We start from the raw sequence: 18,210 nt of genomic DNA on the forward strand, positions 1-18,210 counted from the left end.
GATTCTTTGATTGTAGCACCAAGCAAGCCCCAATTCCTGATGATTTCAAGTGTAACAGAGACGAGCATCAGCCTGAGTTGGAGTCACCCAATGCAGCCCAATGGAAATATGCTGACATATAAGGTATATCGATCATTAAGTTTGCCTGCTTGGTTTGTAGCGAAGTGTGGTACTGATGACGTAGGTGTTTGGGTCATTTAGAGTAAGGCAACTGTGTGGCTTGTATCAATCTACCTTTATCATACAGCACCAATGTTAATATTGTCATCAGAAGCTATGGCTACTCATTCTCAGTATGCAGCAGGCTCAAGGCCAAAAAGTTTCCTCCAACACTAATTTTGTGTTACCTTCGTTTGAAAATAATATAAAGTGATAAAAGGCCGAGGCTTGATTTCATAAAACACTAAAACCATGTTGTCAATGTTCTTTACCGTAGTTAGTTGTTTTGTGGTATCACATTTTCCATTGGATTGTTACACGGCTTGATATCAATCGTAGGTCTTTTTGAAATCAAAAATTTGTTCTGAAATGTATCGTATTGCACAAATGAAACAATATATTATATATATCAAAGGTTATGGAATGAATTTATATTCCCCTGACCCACAGTTACCAAAATGTAACATTGTTTCGTTAATTAATAGGTTTTTGTGTTCTGTGCATTTTTTCTGCTTTACCGGCTTTGAAAACATGTTCTTCGTGTATGAAAGTTTCCCCAACATATTATACCTTTTCTTATTTTAAGATTGAATATCGTGTGGTATCCAAACCTTATGACAGCAGTTTCACCTTCGATCAAGCTGGTCTATTTGAAACCAAAGATGTATCTGACCTATCAGATCTGAGTGGTACAGTAATGAACCTAGAGCCATCTACGGAGTATGAGCTGCAGGTATATGGTATTAATGAGGCTGATATCACAGGAGATAAAGCATCTATACGGCTCTTCACTGCAATTAAAACAGGTATGACATTGCTTCAAGGACATGACTTGCAAACAATGTTTAAATAACAACTCATAACTTTAACCCTCGGCACTGCCAGGTGGCGCGGGCGGAAGGACTTAAACAAACAAACTTTAAACAAATGGTTTGTGTATACAATGTGTGTTTGGTCTGTGATTGGTAAGAGAAACTTAACATTGTTTTACATAGCTTTGATTTCCCCCAATTGATGTGCTTGTCAAATAACACAAATTGAACTTTAAGAGTAAATTTCATTCCAAATTAACCCCGGTTATTAGTTCCTGTGAATGCTTCCCCTGAAGCAAATATTATTGCGTCACAAATGGATGGGATTCGCATGAAGTATGAACTGGGCTTTAAGAATCTTCGTTTTTTACTTGTAGAATCCTCCAGGTTAAACGTCCTTCATAATCGGACTATTTTCATACCATTCATTCATCCACACCCGCACACCCGCACACCCAAGCTCAAGTGTGTATTGCGTGCAACCATGTGCTTCCTATTGTCCCTCCTTTGTCTTTACTTCTTCTTTTTTCAAACAGCTCCATTTGGTTTTGTACACGCCTTCCAACTGGTCACCTTTGCCGAACCGTGACCATATTGTCTTCATGTGTTGCATGTCCCCGGTTTGAATGTGTGTACCTGCTCAAACCACCAGTTGCTGAAAAATGTTTGATCTTTTTGCCATAGAAACGTATCTGATCTTTTTTGCCATAGATCTGCCTCCTCCTGAGAAGCCAAGTCTTATTGGAGAAAAATCAACAAGCTCCTCGATTGCCATCCGACTGGTCGCTACAGCAACCTCCAAGTATATCACGTAAGCATCGTTAACATTTGATTTATATAGAGAAGACCGACAACTTAATTGCTTCAGTTGTGCACTGAGAGGTGGTCGCTTTTTGGTTGTTGTTAATGCCATTGTCAATGTACTTTCCTTTAAAACGCCATTGGCATTATCACTAGTTTTCTGCTATTTTTAGCCGACTTTAAAATCACTGTCTGTCATTACTGTTGTTGCTTTCCGTCAGAACTTCCCCGATTAAAACTTACGCAACAACGATCACATTTCGAAACGCTCGCTGTCGATTGGTGGAATAAGCGTGCGCGTATTCTGTGCTAAGCATTTCAATCAATAGAATGCGTTCTCTTTGCCTCTTGGTCGTTATCGGTGTCGTTATCGCAAAACCACGTTTTAAATTGTGAGACCATTTACATACGAAATTATCATCATGTAAGAGATAACTCAGTGATTTATTGCATTCTGCATCCAGCCACTCCAAAAACACCGGGCAGACCATTATATTAAGATAACTTTACTGTTTTTTGATTATGCATGCATTGCACAACACACATGAAAACTACTTTACTGTCACCCCTTGTGTACAAGGTCTCCCATTACCCAGGCTTTCTCCTGAGACCATGCATCTTCTCAATTGCATAGAGCTGCCTGAGCACAAGCCAAGCAAAATCAGTTCATGCTCTTTATACCATTAAGAATCCGTGGCTGCCATCCTGCATTGTGTTTGCTTAGTACAATATTTAAAAGCATTATATTATGCTTAAGCAGCTTTAATGAAACTGTGCCATGATATGTGAACAAATCGCAGCTGAATTTATTTTCATTTTCTTCCAATTTCAAGTGCTTACCAAATTGGAGTACAGATGACCATTACTGTGTCAAGGAGATCTGCTCCTGCTTTTGGACACTACAGGGACAATCCATCTGCCTACATTGCAGCTGAGTTAGATGATGGTCTGCCAGAAATATTTGTAGTAGGTGACAACAAGGAATATGGCAGTTACTGGAACCCACCTCTGCAGGAGGGCGCTGTGTACAAGATCTACGTTGGTGCTGTCAGCAGAATTAATGAAACGGTAAGAGCCTGAAATAATCGCAAATATCAGAACCCTCTTTAAGTTTTGGTTATTATAGGAGTTGCCTTTCGCCCCAATGGACGATGCACGTCTCGCTCATAGGCATATTAACTTTCTGGAGCATGTTGGTCCCAACGATAATAGTAAGTTCTACGCAAGAGTGATTCTGTTCCTTCAAATGCATTATTTATAATAGTTTATGGCAATAATAATTATTTCTTAATGTGTGGAAAGGAAACATTTAAACATAAAGTTTCAGAAATTTTGTAAAAATAGAGTTTACAACAAAAGGTTTTATTTCATGATATATCTTTTGTTTTCTGGAATTTTGAGTCAAATTACCAATATACTTTTGAAATACTAATAATAATGCTGACAAAATGAACATGATCCCACACTTGAATATTAAAGATGAAAACGTCGCTCATAGACATGTACATGTTTCTGCTATTTGGCACTTTACTATACATGGTAAACAAACCAAATAGAGCATACTGTTTTCTTTTTCAGGAAGCCAATGCAGTGTGGAATGAAGATCCATTGACTGCGGAAGGTAGGATCATTTTGAAATTATTTATCGATATGAGGACTACATGGGGTCCTGTTGAATCAACATAAAAAAAACCAGTTAGATTTGATAGTAATGACATTTAAAAAATGAAAATAATTGTATAAATAACTTTTTCGTTTCTAGTCAAAGCGAACAAAGAAACTACCCCAATGCAAATCGTAGAGAAATAAGCCAATTATTCAACAATAGTCATTGTTGTCTAAAACAACCCACTTGTGGGTATAGCAAACCAAGCCCACAATACATCTTGCCGATGTACTTGTTGTACTGTAATTTGTAATGCGATTACCTGTGAGATTAACAAATTAATTTAATCGGTGATCAAACAAAGCGTACACAAAAATAACGTATAATTTTGTAAAACAAATCACTAAGTAGTTTGACTAATCCATTTCATGAGGCAAACCTGATTGAAATGAAACGGTCAATTATTTGAAACGCCATACATATTTTTTAATTTCTGTAGCCAAGTTACCGTCAACTACACCGAGCACTCTGATTATTGTTATCTGTGTGGTCATTGCTGCTATTGTGATATTAGTTGGTGTAATCTGTTACACCCGAAGACGTCGTAAACAAAAAAGACGAAATCCTCTACAGCATCAAGGGATTAATGCTGGGCATGAGCTTGTGAGTGACCTTTTCCGTTAGCAACTACATATATCACTTTGTCGCCTCGAAATGTTATTTTGTTTTCTCAAAAGGGCTTTTTTGAAGGAAAGAAATCATTTTTTTGAGGGAACAACATCGTTTCGAGGAAATGAAAAATTTTTTCCATGGAACAAATCAGCATTTCGAGGGAATTATATCAAACAGAGAGCACAAAATAATAGTTTGATGAAACGAAGCAATTTGTTGAGGGTTTGAAATAATATTGTCAGATAACGAAATTGATTTTGTAATTTTAATGCATTCTTAATGTTTATTCAACGATTCTCTTTAGAAGCCCCGTACCTAATCAATTACCATTACCATAATAATGTTTACTATCAGTTATTGGTTGGTTAACATTAAAACTGAACATTTCCCCCAAGGGAAGAAAACTTTGGTCCAACTTCTTTTCTCAGAATATTAAACCAGGTACGATGCATTTACCATTTCTGACTCAACAATTCTTTTATTTACCAATATTAACTAAGTATTCCGTAACAAGTTCCTGATGTATAACACTTCACCTTAGGTTTCTTATGAGAACGCCGTACCACGAGATGAGAAACCAACCACCGCACCAATCCCAAAAGAAGTTTCCCTGGTACAAGAGTCAGTTTATGAACCTGTGGGCCCCGGTTCATCTGCACATGGAGGTGCACTCCCAGCACCACCACCAGCACCACCACCAGCACCAGCACCAGCACCAGCACCATCACCAGCACCAGTACCAGCACCAGCACCAGCACCAGAATCACAACCCACATACGAAGATGTTGGTTTGCCAACATGGGCTAACCCATGGAGTATCTTGTGGGAGGATTTGTTCATAGGAAATAAAGTAATTGGGAAAGGACACTTTGGTGAAGTGCGTGATGGTGTTGTTAAAGTAAAAGGAGATCTGTGCAGGGCTGCGATCAAAAAGCTCAAAGGTATGTTTAATTTTCACGTTTTCTAGACGTCAAATGAAGCCTATTTAGATGTTTCTTTTTAGAATCCTAGTTTACGTTTGCTTTGGATTGCGTTACGTGGCATTCAAAAACAGGGAACTTGTTTATAATAAATAATAATACATCTACTGACCACAACATGGAATTGGTGAATAATATGACAACTAATGTTTTTTTTTTTACTTGTGACGCTAAGAGTTTATTGTTCAATTTATTTCAGAAAGTGCCACTTACATAGACAGAGACAATTTCTTAGAAGAACTGAAAACCATGACTCTTCACGGAAGTCATCCTAATCTCGTCAAGATTCTGGGTGCTTGCCAACATGAAGGTAAACAACTTAATTTTAAATTTATTTTGTCATATTTAAAATAGTTTTTTTTTGTTTAACCAAATGTCACAATTTTCTTAAACTTTCATCTTTATTTGATGTCAAGGTATATTGTATGTAGCTATGGAGTACTTATCCAACGGTGACCTCCGTTGCTACCTGAGGAAGGCTCGATCCATGGAGGATGATGGTCAAGCATCGCTGTCTCCTCAGAAGCTGCTCCAGTTTGCTCTAGATGTGGCTAAAGGAATGCAACACCTCGCTGCGTATGGGGCAAGTCATTGTAATTGTTTTCCAAAGAAAAGGCTTGTTGTGATTTTTTAGCATAGTGTAAAACTTTCAATACCGCAGAAAACCAATGCAACGATATTTGAAGAATCACATATAATAATTGAGCATTTTGTGTTAATTTTACAGGTGATACATCGTGATTTGGCTGCAAGGAACATTCTCCTTGATGATAATCTGGTTGCCAAGGTTTCTGACTTCGGTTTGTCACGTGGAGAAGACGTTTACGTACAGACATCAAAGGTATCTTATAAGCATTCAACACTGAAAACAAGCCGTCCATAAAATCTCTCATAAAAAGCAAAGTTCAACATCTTCGCAGAAGTTTGTCAGAGCACAATAATTGAAGCGTCGAGACGACATGGCTCTTTTGTGAGCCAATACTGTTCACAAATATGTATATATATATATATATAATATCAAATAATAAACCACAAGGGAAACTGACTGGGAACATTTTTTTTAAATGATTTTGGATTGAACAAAGAAAATTGACTAGAGCGGGATTTGAACCAACGACCTCCGGTTTAGCGTGCCGGCGCTCTACCAACTGAGCTATCTAGCCCTATGTTGGTGGTCTCCCAATTTTGTCAATATCTTTGTTCGGGGGTGCCTGTCAGAAGCCATTAAACCGCAAACTGCCGTGTAGCCAGGGATCACACCCGGGTAACGATACAACCTGGGAAGCGGCAGACAGGGGATCACCTTAAGGGGATGCGACTTTTTTTATATCAGATATCAAATAATAAACCACAAGGGAAACTGACTGGGAACATTTTTTTTAAATGATTTTGGATTGAACAAAGAAAATTGACTAGAGCGGGATTTGAACCAACGACCTCCGGTTTAGCGTGCCGGCGCTCTACCAACTGAGCTATCTAGCCCTATGTTGGTGGTCTCCCAATTTTGTCAATATCTTTGTTCGGGGGTGCCTGTCAGAAGCCATTAAACCGCAAACTGCCGTGTAGCCAGGGATCACACCCGGGTAACGATACAACCTGGGAAGCGGCAGACAGGGGATCACCTTAAGGGGATGCGACTTTTTTATATCAGATATCAAATAATAAACCACAAGGGAAACTGACTGGGAACATTTTTTTTAAATGATTTTGGATTGAACAAAGAAAATTGACTAGAGCGGGATTTGAACCAACGACCTCCGGTTTAGCGTGCCGGCGCTCTACCAACTGAGCTATCTAGCCCTATGTTGGTGGTCTCCCAATTTTGTCAATATCTTTGTTCGGGGGTGCCTGTCAGAAGCCATTAAACCGCAAACTGCCGTGTAGCCAGGGATCACACCCGGGTAACGATACAACCTGGGAAGCGGCAGACAGGGGATCACCTTAAGGGGATGCGACTTTTTTATATCAGATATCAAATAATAAACCACAAGGGAAACTGACTGGGAACATTTTTTTTAAATGATTTTGGATTGAACAAAGAAAATTGACTAGATAATATATATATATATTGTTCACAGTGTCACAGGCAAATTTATTAATTCACTCGTATTAAAGCATACACATAATGTAGCCACACATCTGCTCTGGTCACCACACTAACCACACTATCTACCTCCGTATAAAGTTTTCTCAATATTTTTGATATCTTTAACTGTCTTTGTAGACTCGTGTCCCTACTCGCTGGCTCTCTCTGGAATCACTGACTCACCAGACGTACACCTCGAAGAGTGATGTGTAAGCAAACCTTAAAAACATAATTATATAAAAAAATACATTGTTTTCATGCAAACAGAATAAGGACAACACATCACTTTGTTTGTTATTGTGATTGATCATAATTTTAGTGAACAGTTTACAGATCCAAGTAAATGAAATAATTAAATTGTGCATGTATTTTTCACACATCAGGTGGTCCTTTGGAATCCTGCTCTGGGAAATTGCAACGCTCGGTAAGACAATTGTTTAAGTGCGTTTCACAAACTAATTGCTTAAAATGAATTAAAGGATGTTCAGACGCAGCTTGACAACATTCTGATCAATGTGTGTATACAGGTGGGACACCGTACCCTGGTATCAAGACTCAGTCCCTGACATCAAGGCTGGAGAATGGATACCGTATGCCCAAACCAGACAACTCGGATGACAAAATGTAAGAGAGTTTGATATAAAAGTGTCCTGTAATAAGCGTATAATTATACCTCCTTCAATAATCACAGCTCTTTCAAATTATAGCACGTGCATGGAGAATCATGAACCAACAATAACGCATGATCAATATGATTTACCCATCTATGCTGCCATGGCCACCGTTTTACAAATTATTTGCAGTGTAGGAACACTGATAAAAACATTGCACAATACATTTGAATAATTTTTTTAAATGTTACAAATGGTCTTAAATGCAAGAATCTTACTCCCCAAACCACCACGGTGAAAACCTAGTGTAGAAGAAACAGATGTTTGGCATATTCTATTGAGGCAATAGTTTTATAACACGATTTGTATGATTGTGCATTCATGTAACAGTCACATTTTATGCCCACGGGTTTTAAATTGTATTGACAGTTACGAGGTGATGCTTCAGTGCTGGCAGGAGGATCCAAATAGTCGACCATCCTTCAAGAAACTTGTCACTGACCTTGAAACAATGGCCGACAGCAAGGAGGATCAGGTAAGTTCGTTTGATTGATTCTATTATCATTTGCAAATATAGTAAACTTATTTCTGGAGCAAGCTTAACGCTGTGCGCTGAAAAATGTGTACAACTTCGTAAATATTTGTTCGTATGGTACTTAATTGATGTTAAAGACACTGGACAATATTGGTAATTGTCAAAGACTAGTCTTTTTATCAAAGACTCAATCGGTCGTCGAAGTTGCAAGATATTATTGAAAGAGAAAAAACACCCTTGTCGCAGCATGGTCACAAGAGGTTACTTTCAGATGTAAATCTCAGGTATCGAAATCAAATTCGTGGAAATTTACTTTCTCAAAGAGTGAGCTGTTTCTCACAATGTTTTATACTATCAACCTCTCCCCGTTACTCGTAATCAAAAAAAGTTTATGAAAATAACTATTTTGAGCAATTAGCAATAGTGTCAACTGCCTTTAAATTGAAAATGTTTCTAACATTACAAAACTCTATACACGTTTCAGTTGCCCTTGTTTTGTGACATAGACTTATGACTACAGAATCAATCCGACTAACTATAAAGTAATAATAACATTTCAGCAGTTTGAATGCTTGAGTTTTTTCCTAAAAACTAAAGCTGGCACATATTTCAATGCTGCGTCTAAGCTTGTTCAACAATATTATGTGTTTCGTGTGCTTTATTTCTAGAGAGACTTTTAAGTTGTTGTTTGTTTTTTAACAGATCTACATGCGACTGTTACCGAGCTCGGAAAAGTATTTGTATGTGAACATTCACCCAGAACTTGACGACAACTAAAATTGTCCTTTCTTGTAATAAAGGGCAACACTTCTTGGTACAAGTCGAACCACTAAGTTGTTTCGTTCGACAACGTCAATGGGAACCTAATTTAACGGAGATTTGGAAGTTGGAAAACAAAATAACATACAATTATTCATTGTAACGCTTTTACCTTGGAACGTGTAGTCATAAACGCAATAGATAGGCCTATTTAGATGTCGTGATGAAATACAGAGCTGTTTTTTCTTTTCCTTTTTGTTTCGTTGATTAAAATAGGCACTTATATAGCCTGATTTAAAAAAAAAAACATTTGACTTGTGAGAGATAGTTATTTTGATTTGAGCGTGCCTACAAACCTAAAGCTGATCTCAATTCTGATACTAATTCCAAAACTGATGTTAAACTTGTCACCCTAAATCTAACTCTGAACTAGAAACGTCAGTTTAACTGAACCTTGAAGTTTCGAAATTGGTCCTTTTCAAAATTGTAACACCAGTTAAAAATCTTGTTTTGGTTCGGATACAACCTTACGATGAATTATATTATCAAACTAACATTAAGCTGTTAATTGTATACACTGTGACGCTACATAAAGAACGCATTGCTATCAATGATACCTTTAATGATTTTTGTTTTTAAATTATCTGTTATAATGTTTTTTTTTGTTAAGGTATTTGGTTGAAGTTCTTGATTATTGGATCTTATCACAACAAGTGTTGGTTTATGTCATTCCGTTTAAGCCCGTGCTTTGACTAGTTTTTGACTTGCTTTTTTATGTGCGTTTTCTTTCGAGAGTAATGCACATAATAATAAAAAAAAAATATATATATACATTGAACTTTCCCTGGTTATCCACCATATACACAGACCATTTGAGATGCTTATATAAAAACGTTTATGCTTTATTATTAAAGTTATATTTAACCAAGATTGTGTTATGTTACGTTTTACATGTAATCAGTTGTTGTTAAAAAGTGTTAACTATAATATTTTATTAAACATGTGGATACAGAAACTGTGGAAGAGATAGGGTTATTATGAAGAAAATCTGAACGAAAGTTACAGATCCTCTGAATCTAGTGTTCTTAACCGCTCAGCCATGACACGCCACAACTGTGGAGAAAAGGAAATGTTGGCAGATTTTCTTACAGAAACAAGTGGGCAAATAATATAATATATGGTTAAAACGAACGAAAGCAGAGTGCAAGCAACTGAAAGGAATCACCATGAAGGAATACCACAACAAAATGCTTACTACAAGTATATTGACTGGGGCAAGCGGAATCATTGTTAACTTTGTAATCTACTTGTATCTGTATAAAATAAAGCCTGACGAGAACACAACAATTTATGATTAACTCATTTTGTTCAGTACATGGGGTAGTTGATGGGGCAAACCTTACCACCCGTAAGACTGCAGGTGCCCTTTTGTCAAACCTCGGTTTGGGCTTCTTCAACAAATTAGTGTACGTTTATATGTGAACATCATTTATTTAAACAATTATTTTGTATTTAATTAGGTCAATGTCTCTTGAAGCACTATTTCTGGCAGGAGGGACGTTTGTTTCCGATGTTATGATGGATTGCAAATTTGCTGTCCCAAATCGCAGCCAAGAAAACGTCAGAGACTGAATGGTTCAGTAGAAGGAAGTTCGCACTTTTTTTTACATTAATATGAACATGTAGAAAACCCATCTAGTCACAATTTGACTGGACGATTTGTTTTCGTTTATATTTTTTTTTTGTTTTCAATTCGTTTTGTTCCTTTCTATTTTTTTAAAGGCCAATTTCCTTGAGAGGGTAAAAGAGGACGTGGTGGAACAAAAAAACCATTGAAACTAGGGCTTTAACAATTTTGTTTTGCAATGAACTGAGACATGAAAACGTCGGCGCGCATGTGAACGTTCTACGATATTCTTTGCACCCAAAACATTTCCGTGGACATGAAACCTGGCGACAAGAAAAAAAAAATGCTCAGGAACTTTAATTACACATCAGCTCGAGTTCCCTCTGGCTCAGGCTCCATCGTTAATATTTTGTTTCCAAACATCCAACGAGAAGACTGGAGTAAAAACTGAAGGGGTTCAGCTTTAATACGTTAAAAAAAAAAACCATGGCTCTCGGACATGTAAGCAGCAGCATGGATGAATGTCATATGCTAAAAAATAGCTAAAGGTTCAGCTTTAATACGTAAATAAAAATAAAAAAAATAAACCTCACCGCCCTCAGACACGTAAGCTATAAAGCAGAATGCATGAATGAATATTGTATGCTGATATAAAATAGCTATTATAGTTTGATGCTGATATAAAATAGCTATTATAGTTTGATGCTGATATAAAATAGCTATATTATAGTAATACTAGCTGTCCCAGTCATGACCGAGTGGTAAACATTGATCTGGTGTGTAAGTTATTTGGGTGTGGGTTCGAATCCCGGTCGATACACTCGAAATTTTGTTAATTCTGGGACCCCAATTGTCTTCAGGCGTAATGTCAGTCCCAAATATGATACCGATAATTTTAAGTTAGGAAGCTATCAGTTCTACTTCTCCAGTTCCCTAACCAAAGACCTTTAGATTTATCATGGAGGAATTGATTTATCAACATTAAGTTTAGAACCACTACCTTTACAATACACGTTGAGAATGTTTTGAATTACATCGAATTCCTTATTGTCACTAACAGATATAAAGTGTCGTCAGCATGTTGGATTAAACGAACACTGCATTCCCCATTAGGGGTAACAATACCTTTAAGTTTACGACTACTTCTGACTAGGGAGGCTAACCCCTCCGCACAAATGTAGTACAATAAAGGAGATAATGGGCACCGTTGTCGTATCCCTCGTTCAACCTTAACGGGAGCGCCAATACAATTGTACAGGATAATACTACAATAAGGATTACTGTAAAGAACTTTAATCCACTTAATCAATTTCGGTGGGATACCCATTCTGTCCATAACAGTAAACATATAAACTCAGCTAATACGATCAAAAGCTTATTCTTGATCTATGCCTAGAAGACAAGCTTATAAATTATTCCAGTTAGCAAAATCAACAACATCTCGCAAAAGCATACGATTCTCTTGAATATTTCTATTTATTTATTTATTTATTGATTTATTTATTTATTTATTTTATTTATTTTTGGAGGGGGGGGGTAGTCACATATCAAATTTTGATGTAATGTTCTGTCAGTTGAGGGGATTGAAATTTAATATGTTAAAGTAGTTCTCTGAAGTAAAGTAATTTTCCACGAATTTGATTTCGATACCTCAAGTTTAAAATTTGCGGTCTCGAAATCAAACATCTGAAAGCACACAACTTCGTGTGACAAGGTTTGTTTTCTTCCAATATTCCAGATATACCAAGTGAGAAAAAGCTTGTCTTCGACAATTAACAATAGTGTTCATGTCTTTAAGTCACGTTACAAAGTAACTCAGCAGCTGGTATCGGTTGAAATGATTTTAAGGAAAATTGGCTAAGATCCATCAATATTGTCACTTGACTCACACATGTTTTTAGGAAATGTACATTGTTGATTATTACCCAAATCAAGAACACTGTCTGTGACAAAAGGGTCAGCTCGGCCGAACCCATATTATTTTTAAATTTCAAAAGAAAAACACGGCACTTAAAATGATACATACACTTTGATATACATAGCGATTCCAGTTGTTGACTCTCGTTTGCAAAATGGTTTATTCGAGTTAATTGGTATGGGGTTATCAACTTACAATAAGGACAACCAACATCAAATGCCAGCACTTGTCCTCATAATGACTGAGTTTTTGTTTCGTTTTTGAAAGCATCCATTGCTTCAATGATGTCCCATATGACAAAATTAGCCTTGCCAGTTCTAATTCTCCATACGTTTAATGGATGAACTGGGGGGGGGGGTGTGGGGGGGGGGGGGGGGGGGGGGGACTTCCACTTGTTTGCAAGGGACGTTTATGGGAGACTGTAATTTTTATAGGGTATTATTTCTTCTTTTAGTTACGATTTTACTTGTAGCTTGAGAGCTGGCATTTACACTAAAATTGACTTGAGGCAAATGTTAATTTCGAAACTCGAATGCATTCCTTAAAAATGTAACCTCGAACAACACATCGCAGTTTAAATCTTATTAAATGTAAAATCGCATGCATTGTCAAGTAGGCCTGAAGCAAACTCCGTACACAGTCCAGTTACTCTTCCCTATTCCTTTCGACAGAGAAGTTTAGATTATAGTTTGTTGACAGTATTTTGAAAGCAAAGTAGGCCTACTGTAAAACTAAGTTGTTCGAGTTGTATTTGCTTATTTTGAATTTAGACATGTAGGCTAATCAAGTTTAAATTTGGTTCAAAAGTCAGCCAGACTACTTAAGCATACCCATGTGTAGATATTCAGAATTCATAACAAAACTGTAACATACATTATTGTTTCAACATCGTATGAAAAGGGCGATGGTTTCAGGGTCTTTTTCCTCCCCAATGGGGAAAGAGGAACTATACAGGCTATTTTATGATGAAATTGTAAATTTGGATAATGGTCAATGCCAATTAAACAATTGCAGTTATCAATCCTTGGTAAACAATAACATTGCAAAAGTTCCTTTATGTTATAGTTTGTTTTTCTAGTTGATGTTTTCCTTGCTGAAGTGGTTAAATACGAAGTATGATACAGCAGAGAGTGCACAGGCTTTCATCAGACAGTCATGGCAGGACTTAATCATGTGAACCTTAAGTTGCTGATCATATTGTTGGGATTTGTTGAAGGTATGTAACTAGTCTTTTTGTGTTGATTTTTTTTTTCAATTTCTATGAAAACTGCCGGCCTTCATAATGTCAGGAAGTCGTCGAAAAGGATTCACAGGTTGATCTAAGTTACTCGAACTGGTGCATATAAACCTCACCCTATCGAACTGCAAACGCGCTAAAGTAATGTAGTTTTCGAGAAAGAAGTAATTTTCCACGAATTTGATTTCGAGTCCTCAGATTTAGAATTCGAGGTCTCGAAATCAAGCATCTGAAAGTACACAACTTCGTGTGACGAGGGTGTTTTTCTTTCATTATTATCTCGCAACTTCGACGACCAATTGAGCTCAAAATGTTCACAGGTTTGTTATTTTGTGCATATGTTGAGATACACCAAGTCAGTTAAGGCTGGTCTTTGACAATAGGAGACTTTCCAACGCTAGGCGGCAGCAGACATACCGGGTAAATTTCCATTGTTTACGTAGTTCTGAACATGCGCATAATTCTGAGAACAATGGATTTACCCGGTAAGTCTGCTGCCCTCTATCGTCCCAGAAAGTCTCCCATTACATTGTGTTCAACTGTCTTTAATTCTAATGAAACCAAAGTGCCAGCAACTGATCACCACGAAGGAATACCACAACGAAATGCTTACTAATATGACTGTGGTCTTTAAAAGAAAAGAAAAAAAAACACGTTCCAGTGCTGATAGTTGGGGTTTAAAGTTTGCCATGCAACGCAAGCGGAATCATTGTTAAACGTTGTAACCCATTTTTCATCTGAATAAAACTTGATGAGAACACAACCATTTATTATACACTCATTTGTTAAGTTCGTTGTAGTTTTAGGCGTACTCAATTGAACAATTATTTGTATTTAATAAGCTCAATGTCCCTTGAAGCACTATTTCTGGCAGGAGAGACGTATGTTTGCGACTTCATATCTGAATGATTATAAGTTTGATGTCCTCGCAGCCAATAATTCGTCAGAGAATGAACGGTTGGGTAGGAGGCAAGTGTCACTTAATTTACACTTATACAAATTGTTTCTACATGTGGAAAACCCATCTAGCCACAATTTCACTGGACGATTTTTTTATTTTTTGTATTTTTTTTCCCAGTTTTTTTTTTTTCCGTTCTATTTTTTAAAGGCCAACTTCCTTAAAGAAGGTAAAAGAGGACGTGGTTGCAACAAAAACATTGGAAGTTCCGCACGAACGCATATACATGGCCTTCAACAGTTTCGTTTTACATTTAACTGAAACATGAAAACGTCGGCACGAATTTGAACTTTCTAAGATATTCTTTGCACCCAAAATATTTCCGTGTGACATCATGGAACCTGGAGGCAAAAAAAAAAAAAACTGCTCGGGAACTTTAATCGCACCTTAGCTTGAGTTCCGGCTCTGTATTGGGCTCAATCGTTAATAATTAATTTTGTTCCTAAACAACCAACAAGAAGACCGGAGAAAATAAAAATACTCACCGCCCTCAGAATTTTATATACAGCCGCATGAATTGCATGAAGTGCCATCCGACATGTTGAGATCCTGACATAATTATCTCCGGATGATGACATCCTAGACGAACTACACATACAAATACAAATATAGATGTCTATCCCCCAATTAAAGGGAAAACAAAACTATTGTTGACAGCAGTCCCCCAAAGATAATAGTTATTAAAGTCACCTGGAAATATAATTTTTATATTTTTAATAATAATTATAATAATTATCGAAGTCTTATATAGCGCACGTATCTACCAAACAAGGTACTCAAGGCGCTGATATATACAAACTTTCAGAAAGACAGGTTATTTTAAACATAAAAACATTAGAGTGTTATTATGTTTAATAAACAATACAATTTTTTTTAGTAACTGTTTGTCACGGTTTATATGTTTAAAAAATAGTAAAAGTCGTTTGGGGGGTTGACTCCGCCTACCCCTTTTGTGACGTCAATCGAGGCAGACTTTGCCTTGATGCTTAGAGTAAACACTAGTGCAAAGTACATGCAAGTCCAAGTCATGAGTTTGTACGCTTCGAAAATGTAGGTTTTTTTTGCATTTTTTTCCGGCGATGCCGACCAAGTGTTGGCCCTATTGCTGTTGGATGCAGCAAAACAACTAAAGACGAGAGCAATAGTGCCTAATGTTCCGGTCCGACGTCTTTTTAAGCACTGTGCAGCATTTTCTCTTCAAATATCGCGCCTCGATTGACGTCACGAACAGCGCCCTCTCTAGTCGGGGCCTACTCTTAAATTTGTAAGTAAGATAAGAACTAATTTGTTAGAACCTTAGTTAACTGTTTATTCACATTCCACTCATCAAAACACATTATATTAGTGACAAAAGCTTTATTTTGATAAAATACCACTTCCAGGTGACATTAATTGTGTTCATGTCCATGTGTTGGTTCGTTGTGAAGTTTTAGTCTTGGCTAACATATGAAAATCAAACCAGAACCAGTTTGCCTGTGAAATATTTGCCATGGAAATTAAGTAATGTTGTTCAGGTACAGTATTCTGCAAATGAACACCTGGAGCAACCCATCAGCTTGTATCGGTTGAAACACAAATAAATGTGTAAGGTTCTTCTTTGTTTCGCTACGTTACCTGTTCATGTTTGTTGTGTTGTCATTTAGCTTTCGAGAAAGACTCTGCTAGAGTCGAAACGTCAGGCCGTTAACTTGTTTTGTTTTTTTGCATTTATACCATCGGTCCATTTGGTTGGTAAGTCGTTTGCAACAGCCATTTCTATTTTCTATTATTCTCACCTGACTCACACAGGTTTTTTCTACTTATGTATAATATTGTCCTGCAACAAAAAGTTCAGCTCTGCCAATCCAACATAATCTGTTTAACTTTTCACAAAGAAAACATGGCACGTATGGGGTGATCAACGTACAATAATAACAATCAACATTAAATGCCAGGACTTGTCTTCATATTAACTGGGTTTTGTGTTTCCTTTTTGAAATCATCCTTTGCATTGTTGTTGTCCCATTACATACATGTCAAGCCTTGTCGTGTCTAATATCTCCAAACGATTAACAAATGGACTGGTGGACTTCCACTTGTTTGCAAGGTACGTTTATGAGAGACATGTCATAAAAAACAAGTTTTTTTGTGTAGGGTTTTATTTCTTCTATCAATTAATATTTAAGTTACAGCTCTGAGCTGGCATTTACAATAAAACTGACTTGAGGCAAAATGTGAATTTCGAAACACAAATGAACTTCTCATACAAAAAAATTGTAACCCCGAACAACACACATCGATGTTTAAATCATGTTAACTGTCAAATCGCATGCCTTGTCAAGTAAACTCCGTGCACAGTCAATTTACTTTTCCCTAATTCATTTCGACAGAGAAGTGTAGATTGAGGTTTGCTGACAGTATTATTTTACGCACAGTGTATGCCTATCTGTAACTTAAGTTGCTTTGATTGTTTTTGCTTATTTGAAGTTTACACACGTAATCAAAAATCCTCTCCAAAAAGGAAAGAGGAACTAAAGGACCTTTTATGATGATTATGTAAATTTGGATGATGGCCAATACCGCAATTTTAATTTAAACAATATTGCTGTCATCAATGATTGGTCAACAATCAAATTGCAAAAGATCCTCTATTGAAGTTGTTTTTGTTATAATTTGTTTTTCTATAAAATATGTTTTTCTTGGTGAAGTGGCTATGTACGAAGTAAGGTATAACAGAGAGTGCATTGGTTTACCATCAGACAGCCATGGCAGGACTAAATAATGTGAACCTCAAGTTGCTGATCATATTATTGTTTGGATTTGTTAAAGGTATGTAACTATAATAGTGCTCTTTATGCTGATTTTTTTTTTTTTTCAATTTCAATGTAAATTGCCATATGTCATGAAGTCATCGGCAATGTATTTACAGGTTATTTTAAAGACACTGGACACAATTGGTATGTGCTGTAATTTCATAGACCAGTCTCCTCACTTGGTGTTTCTCAACATTTGCATAAAATAACAATCCTGTGGAAATTTGAGCTCAATTGGTCGTCGAAGTTGCGGGATAATAAATGAAAAAACACTCTTGTAACATGTAGCTGTGTGCTTTCAGATACTTGATTTTGAGACCTCAACTGACGTCTCGAAATCAAATTCGTGGAAAATTACTTCTTTCTCGAAAACTACGTCACTTCAGAGGGAGCCGTTTCTCACAGTGTTTTATATTAACAACCTCTCTCCATCACTCGTCACCAAGTAAGGGTTTATGCTAATAATTATTTTGAGTAATTACGAAAACTGGACACTGTCTTTAACAACTTAGAACTGGTGCAAATAAACCTCAACCATACTGATTGGCAAATGCGCTGAAGAAAGTAGCACCCAAACTGTTATTAATTTTTGGATAGCTACGATGAATACCGAGAAAAAAAAAGTTTAATTTCAAATTAAAAATGAAACTCCATAAA

The 18,210-nt window shown here is 36.7% G+C and overlaps 2 protein-coding genes and 3 non-coding genes across 5 annotated transcripts in view; 2 read left to right on the forward strand and 3 right to left on the reverse strand.

Moving 5' to 3' along the window:
* Window positions 1–22: 22 nt before the first annotated feature.
* LOC117297584 (hepatocyte growth factor receptor-like) lies at window positions 23–11,772 on the forward strand. Its single transcript, XM_033780689.1, has 15 exons — window positions 23–123; window positions 746–965; window positions 1,683–1,782; window positions 2,606–2,840; window positions 3,351–3,393; window positions 3,878–4,041; window positions 4,592–4,991; window positions 5,230–5,340; window positions 5,447–5,613; window positions 5,758–5,871; window positions 7,255–7,325; window positions 7,500–7,540; window positions 7,644–7,740; window positions 8,157–8,262; window positions 8,965–11,772. Exons 1-15 carry the CDS (start codon window positions 40–42, stop codon window positions 9,037–9,039), a joined length of 2,028 nt encoding a protein of 675 aa, XP_033636580.1. The 5' UTR covers window positions 23–39; the 3' UTR covers window positions 9,040–11,772.
* On the reverse strand, window positions 6,121–6,193 carry Trnas-gcu. The gene has a single exon. It is a non-coding gene; the product is annotated as a tRNA-Ser (tRNA).
* Trnas-gcu lies at window positions 6,440–6,512 on the reverse strand. The gene has a single exon. It is a non-coding gene; the product is annotated as a tRNA-Ser (tRNA).
* Window positions 6,758–6,830, reverse strand: Trnas-gcu. The gene has a single exon. It is a non-coding gene; the product is annotated as a tRNA-Ser (tRNA).
* A 5,721-nt stretch (window positions 11,773–17,493) lies between the features above and the next one.
* LOC117297760 (protein sidekick-2-like) overlaps window positions 17,494–18,210 on the forward strand; it is a 49,825-nt gene continuing 49,108 nt past the window's right edge. Inside the window, exon 1 of the mRNA XM_033780909.1 lies at window positions 17,494–17,569. Within this exon, the coding sequence (XP_033636800.1) occupies window positions 17,506–17,569 (64 nt within the window). The 5' untranslated portion in view covers window positions 17,494–17,505. The remainder of the gene's footprint in view (window positions 17,570–18,210) is intronic.

The sequence above is a fragment of the Asterias rubens genome, chromosome 12, assembly GCF_902459465.1.
Source record: "Asterias rubens chromosome 12, eAstRub1.3, whole genome shotgun sequence".
NCBI classification, from domain to species: Eukaryota; Metazoa; Echinodermata; class Asteroidea; order Forcipulatida; family Asteriidae; genus Asterias; species Asterias rubens.